We start from the raw sequence: 13,569 nt of genomic DNA, 5'->3' as shown, positions 1-13,569 counted from the left end.
GCTCGAGCAATGTGGGATCCTTAACCCACTGAGCAGGGCGAGGGTTTGAAACCGCATCCTCATGGATACTAGTTGGGTTCCTTTCCCCTGAGCCACAAGGGAAACTCCCACATCCCTTTTTCTTTGACCTCAACTTGCTTGGGGCAGAGTCTGCGAGGACCCTAGCCAGTTCACTGAAGAATTCCAGGAACTGGAGTTCCCATCGTGGCACATCAGAAACAAATCCCACTAGGAACCCTGAGGTTGCCGGTAGGATTTCTGGCCTTGCTCAGTGGGTTAAGGATCCTGCATTGCCCTGAGCTTCGGTGTAGGTCGCAGATGCAGCTCCAATCTAGAGTTGCTGTGGTTCTGGCGAAGGCCGGCAACAACAGTTCCAATTAGACCCCTAGTCTGGGAACCTCTCTAAGCCCTGGGTATGGCCCTGACCTTACCTGGCAGAAACTAAATATTATCCTTTCTCACAACTGCGCCACTGAGGAAAAGACCTGTATTTGGGCAGACTCAAATATATGCTGATGGATTACACATTCCCCAACCTCATCAATACCCTGTGGGCATAACGGTAGTGCCTCTAATGGATCCCAATTGGGGCTATCAGCCATGTGAGCCTGGTTTCACTAGAAGGGAATACATCATCCTTTGCCTCATTGAAGGGATGAAATGATGCATAATTAAAGCTGTTAATTATAATAAGGTTAAAGAGATCACCCAAGGCCAAGATGAAAATCCAGGCCTATTTCAGATTGGTAGATGACCTCAGAAAGTATTCAAATTTAGATGCAAACAACTTTCAAGGGACACACAGTATTTGTAACCCACTTCATTAGTCAATCAATCCTTGACATCTGTCAGAAGCGTCAATGCTTGCCTTGGGGCCCCAAGCCCCTCTCAATCTTCTTATTGATATGGCCCTCAATGTCTTTAGAAACCAGGATGAGGAAGAAAGGAACAGCTTGACTTAAGAAAGGAAGAGTGGCAAGTCAGGCTTTTATCAGCCATCATGATCATCTCCTGGTCACCTCCAAAGGACTCCCAGAAGACTCCCACTGGGAAAGGGGGCCTGTTTTAGCTGTAGGAGTCCCAAACACTGAAGCAAGTAATGCCTACGAAACAGATCCCAGCTTCCACCCAAGATACCATGTCCATTTTGTAAGAAGATGGGCCACTGGAGGATGGAATGCCCCCAACTCCTAAGGGAGCAAGGAAATTCCCCTACACCAGTCATGGCAATGGTTGATTGACTGGACCCAGAACCTTTCAAGGCTCCTGAGAAGACATTCATCATCACATGGGAGGAACCTCAGGTGACCACTGATGTGGAAGAAGAACTGCTTTTCAGTTGCAAGGGGATCAGAGCCATGTCTTGGTCTGACCAGTGGCTGGGAGGGTGGGCAAATGTTCCTTGGATCCAATTCGGCAGAAAGACCCAGAAAGGGTCACTCTGGAAGCAGGGACCAGCACTACAGTTCCCATGGGGCATAGCGCCTGGACACTGGGCGGGGGGCATCCAGGTCTGGGTCATTCAAGGCCGGGGATCCAGAGCAGAGACACACCAGTAGAGGTGCAAAAATTAGCAAATGAAAATAAGATGTCCAGGGAGTTCCTATCGTGGCTCAGCGGAACAGGAACAGGAACTCCCAGTTCTCTGTCTTCATTTTTTAAATTATTAACTCAAATTTGCACAGCCTTACCAGCCTATAGATGCAAATGAATCCACTTAAAAATAGCAAATGTTGGAGTTCCCGTCATAGCGCAGTGGTTAATGAATCCGACTAGGAACCATGAGGTTGCAGGTTCTATCCCTGGCCTTGCTCAGTGGGTTAAGGATACAGCATTGCCGTGAGCTGTGGTATAGATAGGTTGCAGATGCGGCTCAGATCCTGTGTTGCTGTGGCTCTGGCGTAGGCTGGCGGCTCCAGCTCTGATTCGCCCCCCTGGGAACCTCCATATGCCACAGCAGCGGCCCAAGAAATGGCAAAAGACAAAAATAAAAAATAAAAAGCAGGACCTTGTCCCTCTGAGATATCACATCTGAGACCTCCTCAGCCCCAGTCAGGTTCTTGTGCTTCTGTTGTGGTTGGTGCCCACTGCCCCCTAAGTTGCCTGGCTCAGCCCTGTAGCCAAGCCTGTGCCTCAGCGCCCTCTGCTGGTGAGCCAAAGACTGCAAACACAGGTGCTGCCCTAGGGTGCTGAGGCACCACAATCCCATGGCTGGCAGAGCTCCTCCAGGGATGGGAGAAAGGCCTTCCTCTCCCACTTCTCACCAGAGCTGACAGCAGACAGCCTCTCCAACTGCCCAGCCTCTTCTCACCTCCTCTTTCTTCATGCATTTTCTGGCTTTGTTCACCCATGCGTGCAGGCAATGCTCTAGCTGGTGCCTCCTCTTGGTCCCTTCTACCCCTAATGTTCAGCTGGGTTCAGCTGATCAACAGCTCTTCCTAGTGCCAGGCAAGCCAGCCTGTGGAAAGCCCACAGTTCCCAAGGATCACAGTCAGCTGCCCCTCCTGCCCCATCACCCACATCATCCAGGTCCTCCCCTAGACTGCCAGATGATCTTGTGTCCATTTAAACTTCCACCCATCACCCAAGTAGTGCCTTGGCCAATCTGAAGTAGCTCCTTTCAAGGAAGGATGGCTTATTAATTTTCTGTCCCTCCTCCAGTCGTGACTGGGTCTATTTTGTGGCCACAGGGTCCTAGCATAGACACAGAGCAGAGTGAATAAAACTGGCAAAATGAAGGTTGAAAGACTGTGGCAGGGGTGAGTGACCTCCCTGGATTAGAGACAAAGAGTAATTTTTTTTAAAATAAAGACACTTTATTTACAGATAATACAAAATAAACCACAGGACAAACTACTCTGCAGGGGGATGGATGGCCCCCATGATTACCCCCTCCCCATCCCAGAATAACTTATATAAAAAATTTTAAAGGCCCTAGAAGGAGGGAGGGGCACGGCTGGAAGCACCTTTACTGATTGGGGATGGGGGCCTGCAGTCCTCAGCCACACTGTTCCAGGGCAGAGTAGACCCTGGCTTGCTCCCTTCTGAGTCCCAGGCCTGGCAAGGTGGGAACACAGCTGCAAGGGCAGTTGGTGGTCATTAGAGGATCCCAGGCCAAGGACCCTGACCTCTGATCCTGAAGGGCTGGAGTAAGTAGGTTGGTAAGTGGCAATGGGGACAGGCATAGGGATGGCGTTATTGCAGTGCTCCAGCCATCTTCCTCCTGGCCCTGGACATGGGTCTGCACCAGGTTCTGGGGAGCAGCCATGTCAGGGCAGGACTGTGGGGATCCTCAAAGCGACGATGTTGTTGAGTCCACCACCTCTCGGCCATTGCAAACAGTGGGGACAAACTGGGAGCCAGACCCTAGGGAAAGGAAGTTGGAGGTTGGGGCCAGCCCCAAGTTCCCTTATACTGGGGGTGCAGCTCACCACCACCAGCCCATCTACTCCTTTCACCTCATCCAGGGCACTCCATCCCCAGCCAAGGAATCTCAGCAATACCTCAGGAACCCAGGGAGCAGACCCCATACTGAGGAGCTGAGATGGGGAGAAGGGGGCACAGATGGAGAGGGGTGCTTAGGGCAGAGAGATTCTGACCTTGGCCAAGGCTGGAGCTGGCTCTGGCAGCTGCACTGCCAAAGCGACTGGTGGGTGCACGGTGGCTAACCACGTTCTTCTGTGGCTGGAAGAGGATGATGTGCAGCTTGGGTGCGAAGAGACAACCAAGCACCACGGAGCCACTGAGGCTGACTGACACACACATGGTGGTGGTCTGTACCTGTGATGGGAGAGGTCAAGATGAGTCCATCCCAAAGGCCTGGGCCTGGCCCTAGGAACCCTGCCCGGGCAGTGGGGTAGGGAGTAGGGGAGGCCAAAAGCATCCAACATTGGACCTTGGTCTGTTTGCCAAGCCCCAAAGGATTTTTAGGAAGGTTGGTCACAGTCCCAGCATCAGCCCCAGTGCAGCATCTTCCCAGGAAGAACTCAGTTCTAGCTGTGGGGGTGAGCATGCAGGGGGGCATGGATGCATAGGAGTGCATGTGCAGGTGTGTGTGTATGTGTGAGGGGTACAGGTGTAGAGTACATGTGTGTGAGCGCACATGTATCTGTGTGGCACTATGTATGCAGGGGGTGGAGAGAGTGTGCAAATGTGCGTGCAAGTATAGGATACATGTACAGGGATGTGTGTAGCTGGGAAGGTGTGGATATATACCAAGCATGCCAGCATGTGCATGTGTGTGAGTGGATGGATACGCATTTGTGCGTCTGCATGCATGTGTGCAGGTATGTGTGAATGTGTGCCTGCATGTGTGGGAACTGTGTGTGTACCTCCAGAGTGAGTCCTGAGCAACTTATGATTGGCATGCAAATGCAAATCATATGCAAGTGCAGGCTGAGTCAGTGCAGATTCCCTCCCCAGCTCTGGCCTCCACCACCCAGGCAGGTGGTCCAGCAGGTGCAAGAGCAGCCAAGCCCAGCCGTCCCTGGCCCCCAGCACTGCCCACCATACCTCCATCCTGAGGGAAAGGGCCTTTGCAGGGGCTCTTGCCTCGATTTTCCTGCTCCTTTAATTGTTAAGATTGTCAGTTCAGACCCTGCTCTATATTCCCAAGCTGAGTGAACTTAGGCAAGGGATTGAACCTCCCTGAGTCTCCGATTCTTCATCTGTAAAACGGGGAGAGCCATGGAGTTTACTCCTGAGTCATGAGGATTAACAAAGATTATCTTCTTAGTATTCAGAGCTCAGCTAACCTGTTACCTTCTCAGAGAGGCCTTCTCCAACCACCCCATCTAAAGCAGCCATTGCCCCTAGAAGCTGAGGAGACCCATTGAGCACTCAGTGCCAGTTGGGATTTTGCTTAGAAGTCACCAACTAGGGTAGTTTTCACCTGCTTTGACCTTTCTGAACCCTAACCCCAGATTCTCCCCCTTCTCTGCTTCACCTTTCCTGCTCACTCTAGTTTCATTTCTCAACCCTAGGGTTGCAAAGCTCTGAGGGCACCATGCCATACTGCACAGCTCCAAAGGGCATCAGAGCATGGTACCCTCTGGGGCCGCTGGCTCGATAGCCCTGCGATTCTCATTCCTGCTTCCCTCTCACTTCTGCCTACCTTTCCACTGTGTATGCCTCCCCACCTCAACTCAGGGATAGGGGTACAATGCAGACCCTCCACTCCAATCAGCATGTTTTGGCTGTCCTCTGCTACCTCCTCCACCCTATCTATTCCAACCTTCCTATGTTGTAGAGTCCAGTTCAAGGACTCCTCTTCCAAGAAGCCCTCCCCGACTCCCTACACACACACACACACACACACACACACACACACACACACACACACACACACGCACCGTTACCACCACCACCACCACCACCTACACACTTTCCTCTTCTGTATTCTCACTGGGACCTTTGTCAACCTAAACCAGTCAGCAGCTCTTTGGTCAATCACCCTGCTGGTGCAGGAATTCCACAAGAGCAGAGACTAGGTCACCTCTTCTGCAACCAGCTCCTCAGTGGAGCAGGGTAGAGCCTCTGCTCATTTGGACTTATTTCCACACCTCCACCTCCTCCAGGGTTAGGAGATGATCTCTGAGCCCTAAAATCTCTTCTCAGCTCTAATTCTTCCACCTCCATAGCCATTTCCCCAGGCCCCACTCAGTTTTTCCACCTTCCTCTGGGATCCAGTCCCAACTGGGCCACCACAAGCTGTGTGCCTTGGGTGAGCACTAAACCTGTTGAAGCCTCAAAGTTATAAGAAGATTAAATGATACCAGGAAACAGAGGGTCCTGTGTCTGGCTCTGCCCTCCTTCCCCGCCTCCTTGCTGGTAGCTCACCCGGTAGTCACTGGAGGTGACATAGAAGATGGGCAGAAAGGCCAGCCAGATGATGCAGGTGGTGTACATGGTGAAGCCAATGAACTTGGCCTCATTGAAGTTCTCTGGGCACTTGCGAGTCTTGAAGGCGTAGAGCGTGCAGAGCGCAATGAGGAGTACATTATAGGCCAGTGAGCCCAACATGCTAGCATCTCGGTGGTTACAGCGCAATGTCACCACCTCCCGCCGCTCAGGGGCTGTCTCCTTGCCTGTGCCTGGTGCCTCCACTACTAGCCAGGTGGCCACGATGAGCAGCTGGCCTGAGATAAGGGCTAGGCAGATGGCCACCTGAGAGGCAGGGCTGATGAAGCGTGGCCTCTGGGCTCCCTCTCGGGCCCCACCAAAGATACGTGCAATGCGGTTGGTCTTGGTGAGCAGGGCTGAGTAGCAGACTGAGAATGCAGTGCCCAAACCTAGGCGGCGTAGGGTGCACACTGCTGTGGATGGCTTGGCAATGAAGACGAAGGTCATGCAGTAGCAGAGGAAGACGCCACCCAGCAGGATGTAGCAGAGCTCCCGGCCGGAGGCTTTGACCACTGGGGTGGCATTGTGCCGCACGAAGACACCCAGCACAAAGAGGGTGGCCAGGGCACCCAGGCAGGCAATGGTGACAGGTCCCAAGGCCCAGGCATCACCCCAGTGGATATACTCCTGCGGCAGCTCGAAGCAGCCGGTCAGGCTGGCATTGGGCCAGTAGCCCAGGCCACAGTCAGCACAGGTGAACTCATCCAGCCTGTACTCGTAGGGCTGGCAGGGGATGCAGAGCCAGCAGCAGACCTCCCCAGGCTGCACGCTCTTCACCTCATTCTGGAGGCAGGGCTCACTGCAGCGAGAGGCAGGCAGGGGCCCAGCTGAGGGTGAGGCCCATGGGATGAGGCTGGTATCCAAGGTTAGGCCTTCTGCCCAGTAGCCCACCTTCTGGTAGCGATAGCGCCCACTGCCGGCCCGCAGGTAGGTGAAGATGTTGTAGCGACCAATGCCATCACCAAAGCGGTCGAAGCGGACCTCACTGTGTGTGTCAGCTGGGCGGAATGGGGCTGCGGTAGGGGAGGAAAGGAAGAGAGGGTTATTGATGGGTCATCCTAAAGTGACCTCAACCCCCACCTAACATGGAACCCAAACCCCAGAGCTGAGGCCAGTCTTCATTCTTCTGATCCTCACCCTAGCACTAAAGCCAGCCTAACCCCAGCTGTTTTACTTCATGAGAGGCTACAACAAACCTCAACCCAAAGCTCCAACTAGAATCCCAATCTTAAAATCCAGGCCCACAAACCTAAGGCCCACAACAGCCCCCAACTAGGACTCCCCAAACCCAGCTTTAGATGCTCCAACCCAGTTCCCAGACACACCACAGCCCTTTCCCCAAACTTAACATTGAGACACCCCCAAAACTGAACTTGACTTCAGGTCTAGTCCTGGTCCCACTTAATCCTATCAATGACAACTCCAGCTCCAGCCCTTCATCAATCCTAACACTGATCCCAGTACGAGCTGAATCCTAATCTCAGCAGTCACCTGGAACCACTGATGTTTAGAATGTGCTTGGCAGGCAGCTCACAGATTACTGCCCACTTCTATGCACCTGTGAACCTCACTTCTCCCAGCCAGACTCAGGAGGCAGGACCCCCATCCTCTCATTTCCCACTGAGAAATGGAGTTCAAGTTAGTGGATGATGTGCTTAAGGCCCCATGGTGAATGCTACAGCGCCTGCTCTTTCTACCCAGCCTCAAAATCCTCAAGAACATGAACCCTACCATAAATTTCACCTAGCCCAGTGGGCTAATTTTATCCTTGCTCTAATGTCAACTCAACCAGATCCAAATGCAACACTAACCCCACCCTGATTCTCCCAAAACACTGAATGTCAATCTTATTGGAATTACTATTGGTCTTATTCCTGGGCCAGTGCTCTAAGCTTTGTCAGCCCTGGCTCCCTCTCCCACTGTTCCCACAGCGATTCTTCCCGAAACACGGCGATGATTCTGAGGCCTTTATTTTCCTTGAAGCTGGAACTTTTATTAAAATAACTTTTGAGAGTTCCCATTCTGGCTCAGCACATTATGAACACAACTAGTATAGGATAGTTTCGATACCTGGCTTCACTCAGTGGGTTAAGGATATAGCATTGCCATGAGCTGTGGTATAAGTCACAGATGTGGCTCGGATCCCGCGTTGCTGTGGCTGAGGTGTAGGCTGGCAGCTGCAGCTCTGATTCAATCCCTAGCCTGGGAACTTCCATATGCCATACATGCAGCCCTAAAAATACAAAAAAAAAAAAAAACCCACAAAAAAAAGAAAAAAAACCTTTTGGTTTGAAGAGACTGTGGCCACCTTGAGTGGAAAATCAAGATTTGGAATAGAAATTTTCCTAGGAAATAGTGTCATCCTGATGTACCTTTATTCTGACTCTCACTGATATTTTGCTGCCTGACAATGGATTTGAGGTCTCCCAATCCCTATTCCCTGTGAGATAAAGAGACAAGAGATTGAGGGTAAAGTCCAAACAGGAACCAAAGACCCTCACAGCACAGGATCAGGTCAAAAATCTACTCTCTGGAAGGATCTCAGAAGGTGGACCCTCAGTCCTGGCTCCTTTTGGTCCTCTCTACCTAGCTGTTCTTGTCATGGGTAAGTTCCTTACTTGCTGTTGGCTATGCTTTGTTAGCCACATACTAGAACCTGAGGGCCTGCTCCTTCTCACCCCCTGAGAGCCAGCAGCCTGATGGACATTGGCTAGCACTTACCATCGAATTTGACGTTGAGCACGAAGTCTTTGTAGAGGCGGCGCCCATTGACAGGCCGCATTGCATCACAGAGGTGGGTGGTATTGGGGCAGAGGGCACGATGCATATTGTGCAGTGCATGGGCCATGGCATACACTGCATTGACCACAAACATGATCTTTGACTCTTGCTCAAAGGGCACAGCTTTCAGGGAGTGGGCTGCACAGTCTCGCTGCCGGAAGCTGCAGCGGAACCTCTGCTCCCAGAACTCGCGGAACCAGGGGTTCCGACTGTTGTTCCAGGGGTCCAGACTCCGGAAGTAGGAGGCAAAGTCACTAATGGGGTAGGAAGCCAGCTCTATGGTGATGGCGCCTTCAGCAGCACCCTCGCTGCCTGCCACCACACTCTCCAGGGCCCCCCAGCCATCACTGGCTACCCAGGTGAAGCTGGCATTGAGGCGTCGGGTGGCAGCAAGGAGCTCACGGGCATCCTCAGAACGGGTGAACAAGACAGCCACTCGGGCACTGGGCTTCTGCAGCAGAGATCGTACCACTCCCTCAAAGGCCGCACGGCTCATGGCTCGGCCCACCTTCTCCGAGGTGGCCACACAGATGTTGCGGGCACGGGCCTCTAGCTCAAAGGCTTCGATGCCTGTTTCACCATAGTCACCCTCAGATGCCACAGTGGACACATAGGTCCAGTTGAAGAAGCGGAGAATCTCAGCCATGGCTTTGGCTTGGAAGAAGTCAGGGGGCACTGTACGGGCGAAGTAGTCATAGCGGGACTTGTCACTCAGCTTGGCACTGGTGGAGGCATAGCTGATCTGGGGGATCTGAAATAGGCGCAGGAGGTTGGCCACCTGGGGAAGGGGTAGAGAGGGCAAAGATAGAGACCAAGTCAAATGCCAGAGACAGATATGTTCCCCACAGCTATCAGACCTCAGGATCAAGTGCCTGTATAGCTCTGAGGCATCTGTCTCCCAAAAGGCCTATATCCTGCCTTGCTGTGTCTTCCTCCAGGGGACAGGAATTTTTCTATCCCTTCCCAAGGGCTGAGAAAGAGAAGACCCAGGGCAGAGGCAACAGGGTCCAGTGCCATACTTGAACCTCTCTACTGTCTCACTTCAGACACATGGCAGTAGCAAAAGGAGAGAACTAAGGGAAGGCCCTAGTCCTGGGTTGAGAGAGGTTGGCAACTGGCTGCTCAGGCAGGAGGCACTAGATGGCATCTTGGATGCTCAGGACTCTTAAGTTCTCCACTTGTTTCTGACAGGTAACCCTTCCCGAGTCAATCCCAATGGGACGATGGAGAAAGAAGGAAAAGTCTCCCCCAGGAAGGAAGACCCAGATTTGAGGGCTCCATAGCCCTGAAGCCCAAGAATTGGATTCCTGAGCCTGAAATAAATGAGGCTTCCTGCCTGGCAGCCCATCTCCCACCCACACCCCTGGGACCTGCCCTTAAGAGTGGGGTCCAGCCAAGGATGCAGTGGGATGGTGAGTTAGGTGACAGAGAAGACCCAGGTTCCATAAGAGGGAGTTAGATCCCGTATTTGCCACTGGGACATGAGCTCTCCCTCTGACAATGCCAATGCTGTCTCTGTACTTCCCGTGCCCCTGGGCAAGTTAGCAAACCTCCCTGAGCCTTAGGTTCTCATTCCTGCCTAACAAGGTTGCTGAGCAAATAAAAATAATGATGCATGTGAAACCACAGTGCCTGGCATCTGGAAGATGATAGGGATTTGGGCAAAAGAAAAGGGGCAGGAATGTGGAGGAATCATTAACAGGTATGTACAGCCTAAGGATAAAGGGCTGAGCCTTGTTTTGACCCAGACAAGCAAAAAGAAGATTGATGCTGAGGTGTGGGCCCTGGTGCGGGAGACGGCAGCTTGGGGTCAGAGGAAGATAACTGGGTTCCTGGAGATGAATGCATGGGGCCCTGAAGAGAATAGTGGAGGTGGTGTGCTGGGAAAGCAACCCAGATGCCTCTGAAGACATCAGTAGGTGGAAGGCTGCCTACCCATCCCTGCTCCCAATCCAGGGCTGTGAATGTAGGTGCTGCCACAGTCACACCTGTCCAAGCTACTACTGACCACCTCCAGTAGCTGGGACAACAGGATTGGTAATGAAGTCCCTGAAATAGGGGGATGAGCAGGACTCCCCCACCCTAGGCCAGAAGCTGCCTCCATGGTTCAGACTCCTGCTTCCTTTCTCCTAAACAAGCATTCCTGGTCGGGGGTCCTCGCCCTGCTTCTGATGACAATGCCCTCTGCTGACCTCCAAAAAGAAGCTGAGGCCCCAGACAAGGCCCTCCTTGCAACCCCTAACCCTGATCCCAGTTCTGGCAATACCTTCCAGCAGCCTATGCTGGGCACCAGGCAGGTTAAGTGTCCGGGCAAGAGGAGGGACCCAGTCAGGAGCAGAGAAGATCCCACCTGGGTTAAAGCAGCCAGGCATGCCAAGAGACATTAGCTGATACCTTCTCTGCTGCCCCCTTGTGAGAGAGCAGGAAGGAGAGCCTGGTCCCCTCCCCTTCTCACCTCTTTAGATCTTGCACCCCTTTAAGACCTTTGGGTATCTTCCCTCTCATCTCCACACACATCTTGCTTTTCTTCCTTCTGGGCCCCCCACCCATTTCTCTTCTCTGTGCTGCTTTTGGCTTCCATCTTCCACTCCTTTCCAATCCATGGAGAAATGAACTGACAGTCCCAGAGGCCCTTGGCAGAGAGCCCTAGGGTCATGTCTCTACTTTATGAGCACCTTAACTTGTGGTTTGCCTCTCTCCAAGCCTCAGTTTCCTCATCTATAAAAAGGCTTAACAACAGTAATAGCTAATACTGATTACGTCCTTATGACTGGTCAGGCCACCTGATACATGCTTTGCGTATATTACCTCATTAAATTTCTACCACGCCCCAAGAGTGATAAATACCATGAGACCCATTTTATAAGGATGAAACTGAGACACAGAAGCAACAAATAGTGCCCAGAGTCACACAGTAAGTGAGGGAGCCAGGATTCAAACCTGGAGTTCTGACTCAAAAGGCGTATTAAGCTTCTTAGGGCTGTTTAACATCAGGTGTGTGGGGGTTGGGGTTGGGGGTGGTAGGAGTGGTGGTGATGTTTGTGTGTGTGTTGGAAGTGAGATGTTTTCCTTCCACAAAAATCTCTATAAATTGACCTCAAATATGTCATAGGAGCACTTTCTTAGTCTCTATAAAAAGCTACTCAAAGGAAATTTCCAGTCCTTCTTCCAATCCATCATAGTTCAGAGTCCCTAATCAGCAGGAATTCCAGGCCCCCACCTCTGGCCTCCCTCCCCAACCCCCAATTAAACAGCCCCCACATACCTGGATGGAGACATCACTGTAGGAGCCGCCAATGACACCAGTGATGGCAGTGGGAGCATCACCATGGGTGGCATAAGAGCCGTCGGGGCAAATGTGGCGTGAGCCATCGGCACCACGGCTGAGTGAGGCACGCACGAAGTCAAGTGCCTGCTCCAGAGCATGTGTGTCCTTGGAGCAACTGTCGAGTATGTGTGCCCCCAGGCGCACACCTGGCAGTAGGCTCGGGTCTCGGTTGATACGATCTAGTGCAAAAAGCATGGCCTCTAGGCGCTGGATGCCACGATGTTCATTGACAGGACCACACTCCTCTGCCAGGCTGCCCTTCTGATGTACAGGAAACAGCCCACCCAGAACCAGGTCCCCCTCCAGGGTCAGCACCTTCTTGGCTGGGCCCTCAGCCACAGCACCCCACAGCAGCAGGAGAGCCAGGAGCCCAAGCAGTGATCCCATGGCCCCAAAGGGGATGGATGGGTCCAGCAGACCTGGGTCTCCAGGAGATGAAGGTAGAAGCAGCAAAGGCAAAGAGTATTGGAAAAGGACCAGGAAAGGACAGACAGGAAGAGGATGAGGAGAGACCCAGCTCCTGCAGAGAAAGAAAGACAAACAGGTAGGGGAGAAGTGGAACCCGAGGGTGGCTACCCCTTCTGACTCTGCCTCCCCTAAACTCCTTTCCCTGGAGCTAAGGAGCCATGGAGAGGTGGTTTTCCTAATTAGACTAAACTCCTGGGACATAGCCTTGGGCCTGTCTCACAGGCCTGCTCTGATCTGGGACTGGAGATGGGCTCTGTGCCCATCCCAAATTTAGCAGAGGAGTTCCCATCATGGCGCAGTGGTTAACGAATCCGACTAGGAACCATGAGGTTGCGGGTTCGATCCCTGCCCTTGCTCAGTGGGTTAACGATCCGGCGTTGCCGTGAGCTGTGGTGTAGGTTGCAGACGCAGCTCGGATCCCGCGTTGCTGTGGCTCTGGCGTAGGCCGGTGGCTACAGCTCTGATTGGACCCCTAGCCTGGGAACCTCCATATGCCATGGGAGCAGCCCAAGAAATAGCAAAAAAAAAAGACAAAAACAAAACAAAACAAAACAAAAACCAAATTTAGCAGAGATGCAGGGCTGCAGAGAGTAGAGGCCCAAAGAGAAAACAGGAGACTTAGAAGAATGTCCAACACCCTGCACAAACCTCCTGGGACCCCAAAGTCAACAGCTTTGCAGCAGGTCACAGTGACAAACTTAGGGGTCCAGTTCCCACCCTGAGCCTTAGGTTTCCAAAGAGGAGCTATTGCTGGTGGAGAACCCACCAGGGAAGAGGGAAGGAAGACCCTCTAAAGGGTAGTTAGTCTCCGACCACTAGGGAAACTGGAGCCCTGGTGAGCACCCAAGGGGGGGGGGTCTTGGCCTCTGGTTCTTAAAAAGCCATCCCCAGAGCTCCATGACTGAGGAAGTTAGGCCTTGGAAGTTAAGCAAGGTAGAGAGGCTGGACCCAGGGAGGGACAGTGAAGTGGCCACAGATCCTAAAATCAATAGGGAAAGTAGATGTGACTGTATGTGTGTATCATGGGTTGGGGGCAGTTCGTCTGGTCAAGATTACAAAACAGCTCAAGGTGAGACTTTTTGGACATTTTA

General features: G+C 52.5%; 1 protein-coding gene across 1 annotated transcript; it reads right to left on the bottom strand.

Moving 5' to 3' along the window:
• Positions 1-2,796: 2,796 nt before the first annotated feature.
• Positions 2,797-12,780, bottom strand: GRM2 (glutamate metabotropic receptor 2). The gene is made up of 5 exons (XM_047775650.1): positions 11,948-12,780; positions 8,623-9,460; positions 5,839-6,914; positions 3,600-3,780; positions 2,797-3,366 (listed from the first exon to the last, which is right to left on the bottom strand). The coding sequence occupies exons 1-5, from the start codon at positions 12,677-12,679 to the stop codon at positions 3,293-3,295; spliced, it is 2,901 nt and encodes a 966-aa protein (XP_047631606.1). The 5' UTR covers positions 12,680-12,780; the 3' UTR covers positions 2,797-3,292.
• Between the last annotated feature and the right edge of the window lie 789 nt (positions 12,781-13,569).

Source organism: Phacochoerus africanus, chromosome 1, assembly GCF_016906955.1.
Source record: "Phacochoerus africanus isolate WHEZ1 chromosome 1, ROS_Pafr_v1, whole genome shotgun sequence".
NCBI classification, from domain to species: Eukaryota; Metazoa; Chordata; class Mammalia; order Artiodactyla; family Suidae; genus Phacochoerus; species Phacochoerus africanus.
This window is presented reverse-complemented; position numbering and strand designations above follow the sequence as displayed.

Coding starts and splice junctions, on each gene's coding strand:
- GRM2 (XM_047775650.1), bottom strand. CDS start 12,679: ATGTCCCAGGAGTTTAGTCTAATTAGGAAAACCACCTCTCCATGGCTC. Junction 9,461..11,947: donor ACAGTGATGTCTCCATCCAG/GTATGTGGGGGC, acceptor CCCCTTCCCCAG/GTGGCCAACCTCCTGCGCCT. Junction 3,367..3,599: donor CAGCTCCAGCCTTGGCCAAG/GTCAGAATCTCT, acceptor TCCTTTCCCTAG/GGTCTGGCTCCCAGTTTGTC.